This window comes from Panthera leo, chromosome A2, assembly GCF_018350215.1.
Source record: "Panthera leo isolate Ple1 chromosome A2, P.leo_Ple1_pat1.1, whole genome shotgun sequence".
Classification (NCBI taxonomy): Eukaryota; Metazoa; Chordata; class Mammalia; order Carnivora; family Felidae; genus Panthera; species Panthera leo.
The window spans coordinates 69,800,235-69,813,608 of NC_056680.1; the positions used below are offsets into that span (position 1 = coordinate 69,800,235).

General features: G+C 44.7%; 1 protein-coding gene across 1 annotated transcript in view; it reads right to left on the bottom strand.

The window, feature by feature from the left end:
- HECW1 (HECT, C2 and WW domain containing E3 ubiquitin protein ligase 1) overlaps nt 1-13,374 on the bottom strand; it is a 401,044-nt gene that overhangs the window by 80,860 nt on the left and 306,810 nt on the right. The window contains exons 16-18 of the mRNA XM_042914353.1: nt 7,236-7,375; nt 5,357-5,478; nt 1,695-1,880 (exon numbers count right to left, since the gene is read on the bottom strand). Coding sequence (XP_042770287.1) covers nt 1,695-1,880; nt 5,357-5,478; nt 7,236-7,375 — 448 coding nt within the window. The remainder of the gene's footprint in view (nt 1-1,694; nt 1,881-5,356; nt 5,479-7,235; nt 7,376-13,374) is intronic.

Here is a 13,374-nt window from a genome sequence, read left to right on the forward strand (position 1 = left end):
CCACCCAGGCTCCCCAAGCCCTTTCATTTTAGATGCAGACTTTTTCTTTCTTTTTTTGTATATGATACCATCTCACTAAACAAAATTAGGGGGGAAATGTTTTTCCAGAAATATGCACTTCAAGATGACTAAAATTCTTGGTGCATGTCTCAGCTGCTGTGCTTCTTTGCTACTGTGATGACCAGGAGGCCACGTGGACCACGGAGGACCAGGACTGATGGCACTGGGAGGGGGTTTTCCCTGGCATCCCACTGGGCCTCCTGCTGTTTGAACCCTAGTGTGAGAGCTGCAGTCATGGCCTCATGGTGATCTGAGTCTAAGCAAGGTGTTTGCATGAGCATGGGCTATTTGCATAATACACCATAGTGACCCCTTCTGTTCATTGATTCATAGTGGTGTACTCTTCGCAGCTTGGTTAACCAATAAATGTATCTGGGGCCACCACAGACCACTGAGATGAGGCATGCGCACCCCAGCTCTGATGAGATGCTCCTTTACTTTCTGTTCCGGCTCAGGCTTTATTTCCCACCCTAACACACATTTCCAAGTCCTCCCAGCATAAACCACTGTCATTCTCCAAGTGGAAGACACATATGGTAAAAGAGGAGGTCCCGAGGAGCAGATTCTGGCTATGGTGGCCTTTCTACTACACAAAGCCACCCCTGCCCCCTATCCCAACTGTCTTCCAACTCATCCAACCACACAGGAGCCGATCAGACAGTCTTATGGAACTAACACACTTGCATTGGTGGAAATCCTTTCTCCACACACTCCAGAGAGCCAGATTCTGAGACATGCTAAGGGTTTGTGGGGAGGAATTTGTGGATCCCAGGGGACAACAATGCCCTATAAACCTACTTTGGGGAACTGCAGCTTTGCACATTGACCATCACAGGGCATAGGAGCTGTGTAATGTAGTTTCCCCCTGAGACATGTCTTCTGACAAAATTTCTGATTCCTTTGACCCCAAAAAAAGGGAGGGATTCTCCCTTCCGCAGATCATAAAGGAATACACAGAGACTATTCTTTAATAAACAGTTAAGCCTGTCCTATGAATACCTTTGATGTCATTGATAGTGATTAAGAAAAAAACATGTTTGTTTTAGCAAACTCAACTACGCTTCCAAAACATCACTGGGAAAGATCAATTTGGTTAAGGTCACACGAAGGCACAATGCAAGCCAATAACATCACATGGGCCTAATACACCCTACCTGTTTGTCAGGCTGTTTTAATGAGAACTGAAGGCTTATTAGGAAAATCACAACAAGTAATCTAATAATGTCACTCCCATTTAACTAATAATTTCATTCCCTGAGAGTTAGCTGTCTAAGGAGGCATAACAACAGAAAGGTCATTGAACAGACTCTGGTTTCAGGTTCCAAACCTAAATTTAAAATCATGGAAACAATAGTTCTCAACTGGGCATGATGATTATACCCTCCAGGGGACATATAGCAATATCCCAAGTTGGTGGGGATGCTATTGGCATCACTGGGCAGAGGCCAGGGATGCCGCTAAACTTCCCATACAGGATGGAAACCCTGCTGTGAATAGTTACCTCTCTCTTCTTCCTGGTAGCTGATGGCACATCTCTGAGACACAGACTTTCCTGTCCTCACAATTTCCCTGCTCACTTTCTCATGGGTTTTCTCTTTCACATAAAGAGCCTGTTTAATGACAGGCACACTCACCTTTCCCTGCTGGTCCGTTTTGATCTCCCAGCCCCGGGGCAATTCCAGCCGCGTGTCTGCAAACATGTTGATGAAATTCACCAAGTCACGGTTGTGCTGGTAACGTTCGAAATTGCGAGCGTCCCGCCGGACTTTCAGAATCATGTGCTTTAAGCAGGTGCTACTGGTGAAGACTCGGTAGGCACCCTGAGAGGGGGTCAGGGACGATTTGGGTGGGGTGTGGGAGGGGGTGGGTAAGAAAAACACAGACCAAGTACACTTTGAGTGCCACGAAGTGTAACCTGATAGCTAACACAGTGATTTATTGTGAGCCTTGAGGGGGAAACCTCAGAGGTGGAGATCTTGCCCCCAAATTAAATGTGCACCGTAAACACACATGGGCCTGTTGGCAATCTCTACCCAAAGTTCCTCTGCAACCTTGGACACTGTCGACCTCCGGGTGCGTCTCAAAGGCTCTCCTGCCCCTCGTCCCTCCTCTGTCAGTCAGCACCGGACTGGGCTCTCTTGAGTCTCCTTCCACCGTTGGGACCATTGCTGCTCTCTCCTCCACCCTTCCTTCCTAGTCTGCACAGGTCTGCCCTCCCTCCTCTTATAGGTCTGTAACAAGGAGGATTAACTTAAGGTCCCTGGGGATTTAAGGCTGGACCTTTGCGTGTGGACGAGTTGGAGATGAGAAGACAGGAAGAAAGTTTCAGGAGTTTGCAATTGTGCCAAATTGTGGGAAATAAGTTTAGGAATTCCCTGACCCTGCACTGATGGGTTAACAAGGCATAAAGAATTACAAAGCCATAGGATGCTCACACCCAAGTTTGGGTAAACAAGATTAGGTAAATAGGTGTAGAGAGGGCCGGGCAAAGGCCCCAGTATAGAGAGGGTGGGGCAAAGGCCCCAATGCAAAGGTATATGAGGTAAATAAGATTAGGCATTGAGGGTGGTTATACCCCCCAATTTAGTACTATGGCAGAAAGCTGCTTTCACAGGAAGGAAGGACCAGATTAGGTAAACAGGTAAATAGGGCTATAGACCTCTGCTGGATGAAGTTGCTCAAAGCAGAGCTAATTAGCAAAATAAAGGCACCTTGTTGACCCTGAGGTAGCATGCTTTAGCTTTCTTATCCCCTAGGGAGCTAAAATAAACAGACACGGCACCTCATGTCTTCCGTTAACAACCATCTGCCCAGCACCAGGATTTTGTTTTATACTGACCCAAACCTCTAACACTGGATATCTTCGAAGCCCCCTTTCCCTCACACCCATGAGTTAATGTTCACAGATTTACTGTCTCTTTGTGCACGTCCATCACCATGTTTGTAAGACTTCTGATCCTAATAAAAACAGAGCAAGGACCCTTAATCAGGGCTCTTGTCTCCTCCTGGACATTAGCCATCTCGCATTTTTTTTTTTATTTTTTTTTTATTTTTTATTTTTTATTTTTTTAATATATGAAATTTACTGTCAAATTGGTTTCCATACAACACCCAGTGCTCATCCCAAAAGGTGCCCTCCTCAATACCCATCACCCACCCTGCCCTCCCTCCCACCCCCCATCAACCCTCAGTTTGTTCTCAGTTTTTAACAGTCTCTAATGCTTTGGCTCTCTCCCACTCTAACCTCTTTTTTTTTTTTTTTTTTTTCCTTCCCCTCCCCCATGGGTTTCTGTTATGTTTCTCAGGATCCACATAAGAGTGAAACCATATGGTATCTGTCTTTCTCTGTATGGCTTATTTCACTTAGCATCACACTCTCCAGTTCCATCCATGTTGCTACAAAAGGCCATATTTCATTTTTTCTCATTGCCACGTAGTATTCCATTGTGTATATAAACCACAATTTCTTTATCCATTCATCAGTTGATGGACATTTAGGCTCTTTCCATAATTTGGCTATTGTTGAGAGTGCCGCTATAAACATTGGGGTACAGGTGCCCCTATGCTGGAGAGGATGTGGAGAAACGGGAACCCTCTTGCACTGTTGGTGGGAATGCAAATTGGTGCAGCCGCTCTGGAAAGCAGTGTGGAGGTTCCTCAGAAAATTAAAAATAGACCTACCCTATGACCCAGCAATAGCACTGCTAGGAATTTATCCAAGGGATACAGGAGTACTGAGCCATCTCGCATTTTAATCCTGTATCCTGCTTCCTTGCTGGACAAGAAAGAACTTTAGAACGACACCAAATGGTGCACAGGGCTGGTGTGCATGTGGTGAAAGCAAACACTGCTTGCTGGCCCAGTGCTCCAGGGCACCAATATCCAGCATCTGTGCCCCCTTTGTGACTCATCCCTGTACTAGTGGGCAGATGCTCTGGGTCTAACAATGGATGTCCCAGTAGCTTCTCAAATATAACCTGCTAAAAACTGGTCTCCTCCCCAGCCATAGCCTCTGTCACCTAATCAAACAATTGCACCTGCTAATGGAAACACCCCCTAACTCAGGTGCCCAAAGTGGAAAGGACTCAGACTTTCTCCAGTCCTCACTCCCACCACTCCTCCATCACAATTGTCCCCCTTTCCATTCTCCTGGCCCCTTCCTTAGGGCGGGCCTCCATCATCTCTCAGTTATGAGCCTGGATCAGCCTCTAGCCTCACAGCTCCTTCATCTTTCCTGCACTTCTGCTCGAGAAGATGTTGAATCAAATGTTGGACCATGTGACACAAATGCCTAGGACTGTTGTTGGTTCCTTTCAAAGTAGAACCAGGCTCCTTTTCATGATTTACCCTGCATTTTGCTACTCATTCTCCAGCCCCTCTTCCCAGCTTTGTGGGTCACCACATCCCACCCTCACAGACCCAACCCCCGGCTGGGTTGGGTCACAGCTGTGTCCTCTCTCCCTCTCTCTGGAGCTTCTCCCCACCAACTTTCAACCTTTATGACTCAATTCAGCAGTTGCCTCATCAGGGATGGCTCCCCTGTGTTATATCTCCTGTGTTCTCAGAGCATTTCACTCCTCCCTGAGGTCAGGCCCTGTCCTGACTCATCACGCTGGTCTTTGTACATGTCTGTTGCTGCAGAAATTGGGCAGCTTGTACCGTTCAGGTGTCACACTGTCTCTGTAATGCCAGCACCTAGGTCTGTATCTGTCCACAGAAAATGTTTGTCAAATGAAAGGATTAATGAATATAGTGATAGCATGTCATTGCTTTCCTGAAAATACAAAAAAAAAAAAAAAAAAAAGAAAAAAGAAAAAGAAAAACTGTATGTAAAACTCACATCAAATATAACTTAAGCATGATACTTAAACAACTAGTTTTATTAAAAGGAAAACTAGATATTTATCTAGGAGAAATCTATTTCAAAATTTCTTTAATGAAAGTGATTTTATAATATAATCCAGGCTGAAGGGAATCTGTCAACTTCAGAATCTTGTTCCTTTAAAATTTTAACAGTAAGAGAAACATGCATTTACTTCTGAACCACTTTCACTGACATTAATACATTTGAGCCTAACAAAATTGAAGAAGCAACAGCATGGCCAATCCAGCTTTTCTCCTTTTTGGGAGACTCACAGAGAACAAAAACAGTGGGCTGAGGTGTTTTTTTTTTTGTTTTTTCAATCTTGCCAGGGTTAAAATGCTACCCTCTTTAATCTATCAAACAACTTTGCAAAAGAGTGTTTTGGGTTTGATGGGAGCCAGGTGGGCTCTTTATGCGTTCTGGAGCACTTACATAATTGGCGTGTAGTACAGTGAAAAACTCGGGATTGGTAATGAACTTCACTGCTGGGGACTGCAGCAACAAGGTGATTTTTTGTGAGTTCACTGGAGAAAGTGACCCTTCTCTCCTCAGATCTGGAAAAAAAGTGAAGCAAAGCAAAGGATGCATCAGAAAAGGCATTTCAAATACAGTGCTTCTCTCTACAACAGCAGCACACAAGCCTTCACCCAGACAGCTGGAACAGACTGTTGTTTTGAATGGTGATCTGATCAGGTGTCACAGTGATAGGAGCAGGTGTCGTATCACTTTGTGTGTGCCAGTTAAGAGTCATTGCTTCCTAAGAGACCTTCTGCATAACTTCAGTTAGGCTCAGGTCCTTGAACATCTTGTCCCTTTTATTACAATGACTTTACTTCTTATTCTCTTTATGAGTTGCTAACCATAGCTTGGCTGTTTGCAGGAAGGAGCACAATTCTTGCCCTCCCTGCATCCACACCCACCTGTACAAGACTGCAGCTTCTCCCCTTGGGGAGCTGGGGTAGCCTTGTGCCTCTCCCCTTGGTGAATTGAGCCAACCTTGTACCTTGCATTAAGAAACAGGATTTGGCAGAAGTTCTGAGCCAGGGTTTCAAGAAGTCTGTGTGTCCCCACTCTCTCTGAGAACCCTGCACCTCCGTGAGGACAAGCTTGGCCTACCCTGGTGCAAGATGAGACACTACGGGGAATAGGGACAAGCCGGCCCAACTGAGGTCCTCTCAGGCCGGCCAGCCAGTGGCTAGTTTGATAGCTGACCCAGGATGCGTGCGTGAGCCCTGCGGAGCTCAGTGCCAATGGCTCACCTGTGGGAAAGATGCAGGACTGGGAGTTTAAGGTACTACACTTTGGGATAGTTTGTTACACAGCAAATGCCAAGGGATCTAATACCAAACTCAGAAAGAAATTTTCTGTTTATTGTTTTCCTAATGTTTTTAATTACTCAACCACTTTACCACATCTCTCCCAGAGGTCGAAGAAATTAATAACAGAAAAACCTAAGCCAGTAAGTTTAGCTACCATATGTGGTAAAATGAATAGAATGGATGCAGTTACAATTGTTGGTGGGACTGTGTACACACATGAAAATGTCCACTAATCTGCATCACTGTAGGCAGCTGCGAGCTGGCAGAACGGGAGGCACATTCCTGCTTGCTCACTGCTTCCAGTGTGCTGTCATTTAACCCAATTTAAGAGAGAGGGGATTATTAGGATGTCACGGTGATAAGCTTACATCATCACAGGTATAAAAAGCTGAAGGCAGTCTCCTATGCCTTTCGAATATTCTTGTCTGAGCTCCACTCAGGCAGATTCAGAGACATGAAAAGCAGACCCCTGGCAGATGCCTCGCCTACAGTATTAGGTAAACAGACTCCGGGGTGGAGTGCATCAGGTAAACTCTCCGGAAAACCTCTTTACTCCAGGTTGCTCCCTCAGGGGGAATTGTATTTTATTCTAAATGCAAACAAATAATTATTCCTAGTGTTGTCATGGGGCTTCTTTGAAGTAGACTGTGAAATTTCATTGCATGTTTTATCTATAAGTGGAAAATCCTTAGGACACCAACAGATAAATTTACTTAACACGAAATGATTAGGCCACTGAACAAATTGCCTTGATGCACAAGTATGAGTTCTCTTACTGTGAATTCACTTCTCCTTGATGTTCCTGGTAGGAAACTCCTGTCTGTTTCTCCCTGCTGGCACCAAGCCTCTTTCCCCTCCACCCTGACCTCCCCAATTCCATTCCCAAGGCCCACTGCGAGGCACCATCCCACAAGGCAGGGCAGGGGCTCACACTCTCTGTCACACTGCCGCTGAATGCCATCCCAGGAGTCTCGGCCCCCCTCCTCCCATACCTAAGCTTGATTGAGAAGAGTCAGCCTCTGAGTCGCTCCCACCACCTCCACTGCCTCCTGTTGGGACCTGCTCACAACTTTGGCCTCCAGAATCTTCTTCTGGTCTCTCTGTTGCAATGGTTCGCTGAATATTTTGATACCTTTGCATCAGAAAATGGAAAGACAGGAATTAACTTTTGCTTATTGGCTTGTTGGGGGCTGATGTTCTGAATCAGATAACTGGAGAAATCTGTGAAGAATTGTCTTGGATGTCAGGAAAGAAATGCTTAAAATTCCCATAAGATACCAAAACAATTAACAAGACAACTATCTCTGGATGGCTACACTTCTTTTTGTTTTGTAAACTGTGATGAGTTTCAAGTATAGTGACATTTTACACATCAACACAAATAATAACTAGTCACAAAAACAGCCTCTGCCCTGCATTAAACAAAACCAGGCTAAGTCCAAAATAATGGTATGGGAAGTAATTTAAACGTTGTAACTAAGATATCACATTACCTTTACGTTATTGTGACAAGTCTACAAGCCAGAATAACAGTCCTGCTCACTTACTTTTCTCCGACAGGTAACTGATACCACGGGCAGGAATTGTGGAAATATTAAATGTTAGACACATGCTGGCTGACAAATGAATGTTTTCTGCTGATTTGAAGGCTCATTTTATTTTTCTTCCCCAGTTGGGGAATCAGTCAGTTGGCAGTTGGCCAGGTACTTGCTAAATATTTACTAACTCTTCCAATATGCCCAGGCTGTATCCTGGACTTTTAGATCAAAGTCAGGATGAGAATAGGATATCACCCTCTGAACATACATAGTCAAGACAGGACAAGGGTGGGGACAGAATATAAGCCATGACTCTAGCAACGTGAATTAACTGTCCTGATGTGTAAGACATAGATGCGGAAACACCTAGCTGCATGTATATATATATATATATATATATATATATATATATATATACATATACACACACACACACACACATATATATTTTAATGTTTATATATTTATTTTGAGAGAGAGAGAAAGAGAAAATCCCAAGCAGGCTCTGGGCTGACAGTGCAGACCCTGATGCAGGACTTGATCCCATGAAGTGGGAGATCACGACCTGAGCCTAAATCAAGAGTTGGACACTTAACTGACAAAGCTACCCAGGCACCCCACCCAAGCTGTATATATTTTGAAGTCAGTGTGAACCTTTTGGGAAGCTTGTAGGGAAAGAATGTGGACTACCATGCACAGAAGGGTTCACCTGGGGGACTCTCAGATGCGTAGGGGTGGCATCAGGGTGTGTGGTTCCCGGGCGGTACTAAGGCATCGGGGGGGGGGGGGGGGGAGGTGGGGAGTGCTGACAGGATGCCCTGGCCACAGTTTGAATGTGATTCTCTAGGCACAGAGTTGCCAACTTGACCTGTGTCTGAATCACCTGCAGCTTTGTTAAAGCACAGATTGCTGGCCCCCCCTCCCAGAATTTCTCGGATCCAGAAGGTCTGGGAAGGGAGGAGGCAAGAGTTTGCATTTCTAACTCATTCCCAGGTGATGCTGATGCTGTTGGTCCAGGGACCAATTCTGAGAACCACTGATGTAGGGGCTGGCTAGCTGCTGAAAAAGAGAGAGAGGCTGAGCTATGCACTGAGGATGATGATGCCATCTGGGTGGGGAATCCATTGGAGGAGGAGAGTGTGAATTAGGGAAAGCAGCTGGGAACCAGCCACAGCAGCAGTCTAGGCTGGAGGTGCTAAAGGCTTGGACCCGGGCAAGGATGGTGGGTCATGGTGGCTCTGCAGGCATGCTGCTGGGGGGGGGGGGGGGACCCACACACTGCAGGGATACTAAGATCTCCTACCTCTGCCCCCCAAATCCTCAGAGAAATTTCCTAAACCTCCCTGCCCCTGAGAGCCTGCTCTGTGTAATTCACGCTGTATTTTGTAGGCAGATGTCCAGCTGTGTTGTTCCCCTGCTCTCCTTCCTCCATGCCGGGTAGCCTCCTTTTCCTCCCCATATAACCTCTGTTTTGCCTAATGTCTCAGCCTGCTGAGGCACATGACCAGGATTCAGCTTCCCTTTTCCTCAAGGCACAGCCTGAATGGGAGAAAAAGCCAAATTCAAGAGAAATTTAGCCATAGAATTTGTGTGATTTTACAAGTAGACTCAATAGGACTTGGGGCCTGCCTGGATGTGGAGGTTGAAGACAGAGGACACAGTTGTGAAGGCAGGTGAAGGAGTCAACACTTAAGAGGAGGACAGGCAGGTGGGGAGGGAAAATTTGGTGTGGATTTGGATACTTGACTTGGAGGTCGTTAAGATCATACAAGTGACAACAGCCAAGGGAACGATGGTTGCTGTATGAGTCTTGTGCCCAGGGAAGAGATATGAGGGTAGAGGAAGAGGTATGAAGAGGAGGAGAGCGAGAATCTGGGGAGCAGTGAATAACCAGGTCTGCAAATGCAGTCTAACATGGGGCGAGGGGGACGTACCATGATAGACAAGGTCTGTTGTGGCAGGGCTTCTGAAGACCAGTGACCTCTTTCCCTGACCTTAAAAAAGAATTTTTTTCTCAAGTGTGGTCTCTAGACTGACCACTTGGGAGAGAATCAGCTGAGTAACTGTTATAATCGCAGATATTGAAATAAAATTGAAATCTGCATTTCTAAGAAGTTCTTCAGGTAGCATTACCTACATCTACATTTAAGAATCACTGGTTGTTTCTTTACATTGTATTTTATCTAGAGAGGCTCAGCCACTCACTCCTGACACCTGTCAGAAGACACCTTCGCCTGTAGCAGTTACTGTGAGGCATTCCTGAGAAGGCCTCTAATAAGAAAACATGGAGGGGGCAGGAATGAGCAAAGAATTGTACAGAGAAATACCCATGTTTATTTACCCCCTTGTGGGGAAGGTCAGGAAGGATGGCTGTCTGAGGTGTTCTCTTTGTTGGAACTTAGGGAGTGCCCCATGGTGGGAGTAAGTGTGCAACTTTGACCAGGGGAGGCATGGGGCCTGCCAAAGATCAAGGGAGCTGCTGTCGGGAGGATCCCCTAAATGACTCATGGCAGGTTGCATTTTCCAAAAATGGTTCAATAATATTTTTAGTCCCACATGCTCTTCTAGAACCTTCTAGACTCATCTCTTAAGAAGTAGAATCAATGCCCCCTCCCCTTGAGTCTGGGAAGATCGTGTGGTGACCTTGACTAACTGACAATAATGTAAGTGACAGTTTGTAATGGAATGCTGTAGCCATGCTGTGAGGAAACCCAGGCTACACGGAAGTCCACATGTAGGTATTCTGGCTGACAGTCACAGCTGAGGTCCCAGCCAACAGCCAGCATGAACCTCCAGATATATGGGTCACCAGCCCAGCCCACTCTTACTGCAACCATAAGATACCCTGAGAGAAAATGGCTTCACTGAACCCAGTCAACCATGAGAACAATGACAAGTAACAATAATGATAATAATAATGATGGTAGCAATAAATTATCATTGTTTTACACCACCAGGTTTGGGTGGTTTGTTACTCGGCAGTAGATACTCAGAACAGAGCTTAGACAAAGTTGTAGCCTCACATTTCCTTCCCAAAGAGCAGTGACCACAGAAGAGAATTTTAATGAACAAATATGATCTCATTTGATGATGAAGATGTCAGTAATTTCGCAACCTGCTGTGTCTGCAGTTGGACCTTGGTTGTCTTGTGCCTTACTGCCTCAAATTTCAGGTACCACCCTGATCTTTGCTGAAGTATAGGGGAAGTTTTGGGGAAGAAGGTCACTCAGCAGTTTGTGGAGGGATCACTCAGCAAGGGCAGGTTGGCAGCCTTAGAGGCTTGCTCTGCTTTAAAGGTGAGAGAGGGAGTCAGAAAGCAGGTTCTCTTACATTTCATCAAGAACCATCCTTCAGTGTCATCACTGACTTTTTTTTTTTTTTTTTCAGCAAAAGGCCAAATTTTATATAAAGAGTTTATGGAAATTGGTAAGAAAGACAACTGGAATATCTAATTTATAAATGAACAGCCCTCCCCTCACAGGCACACACAAAACCAAACAAGGAAAAAACCTTCCAAAACCAAGCCAAAGCAAGCAAAACCCAAACAAAGCCCAAGAACACACAACTCTCAAGGGAGGAGCTACACTTGGTAAAAGAAAAGCTTAAGGAAACAAAAGTTGACCCTCCCTGTAAGAAGTGAAACTAAAGAAGAACCAAAATACCAGGAGCACCTCTTAAGTCAACAAAAACATACCAACAGACAAGACCAAGTAAAGCTATTGTTGCTGGCATACTGAAACCGCAGAAACACTTTAAAAAACATTTAGGCATTGATATCAAATACCAAAACCACAGTGATCCCCCTTGGCCTGCTCTTTTGGAACTATAACCCCCAGGAAACATTCTACATAAGACAATACTAATATTTAACAGGAACTTTAGCCTCATCCAAAATAGTGATAAAAAGCAGCGAGGAAAACATCCAATAAAATGGCAAATTAACTAAAGTACATCCATTCATTGGAATACTACACAACCATCTAAATGATACTCTTAAGGCTATGTAGCAATAGGAAAATGCTTATAGTGTGGCAAGTGAAATGTGAATATAAAACTAACTATATTTTATCATCACAACTATGCAAGTCCTGTGCATGTACATGGAGATTAAAGAGAGGTAAGATTTTTTTCAAAGGTCAACCTTGGGGTGGAAGAGTTATGTATACATCACTTTTTTTTCCTATTTAAAAATTCCATTTCTCAATAATAGAAAAACTTCATCCAAATAACTAAAAAACCAACCTTAAGTGTATTATTTAAAATGCGAATATATACTTCTATCTTCTGTTTGCTCAATAAATATCTGTGAAGGTAAATTTAATTAATTCAGGATATTCTGAAAGTGTAAGAATTAACTAGAGAAACTGTCTTACACTGAGTCCTGTTAAACTCTGGCACCATCCCAGGCACTGGCAGGGATACAGAGAAGAATAAGATGGAAGGTAAGGACTGTGCTCGAGGCAGGCACGATCAGTCATAGGGTTGTAGTAGAGGTGACCACGGGCTCTGTTTGGAGGGTTCTGGGAAGATTTCCGGGACCACACGATGTTCTCATTGAGCCTTTGCAGAATGGAGACGGATACCAGGTGGAAGGCAGACAGTGAGGGACGTCTGTGCAGTAGGAGCACGTGGCAAAGCTATAAAGGCTAGGAAGGGTGTGCTAAGTTTGGGGAATGGCCAAGTTTGAGTGTGGTCACCATAGGCTGCTTTGTGCACTCTGTCTGCATTTCTCAGTGTGTGTCTCCTTGCACAAACACACCTGACTTTCACAATCATGCTGTCAGGAGTCCAGGGAAACTCCTTTGATGGGGTCCAGGGCAGGCCACCTTAAAGTATGCCATTTTGGCATATTGATTATTTTGAATTAAAGTTACTTAAAAACCAGCCAGTGCAGAAGGACACTCTGACCCTCCTCTGTTCTCCTGAAAGCAGGAAATGAATTCGCCTTGTGAAGGGCACCCTTCCTGTACCCGGAGGCTGGAAGTCATCCTTATCACCAGGGATAGGGAATCAGGGTGGGGAAGACTGTGTAAACAAACCTTGTTACTCTTCACTAATTTATTACCCCAAGCCGAAACTTTTTTGTCTTGTCAATTCTTCATCCCCTGCCCCACCCCAAATGTTTCTTTCTCTAAAAGATATAAAAGCTGTCTGCTTTGGTCACTTCTTTGAGTCTCATATTTCTAGGAGCTCCCATCCATAAGAAATTAAGTTTGCTTTTCTCATGTTAATCTTACGTCAAGAACCTAGAAGTTTCCTTCCTTAGGAAGTTTTCCTCCCCTACATCTTCTTGCAACACTGACAATATTTCCGTTTTGCTGTTAGACAGTGATGGTTGTAAACTCCTCCCGATAACCAACTGCAGGTTATCAAAAACTGACCCCCGTGACTGATCACATCCGTGATGGGGAAAAGACTGGCAGTATACTTTCTGTGGCTGCTGTTATCATGCCAAATCACTAAAAAACCGTACATGCTTCAAAGTGATAGCTTAAGATAAGTGCTGAAGAGCCTGAATACTTATCTCAAGGTCATCTGACCTTTCCTTCCCTAAGCAGGCTTTTTCACAAGAAATAAGTACTTTCTCAAATCT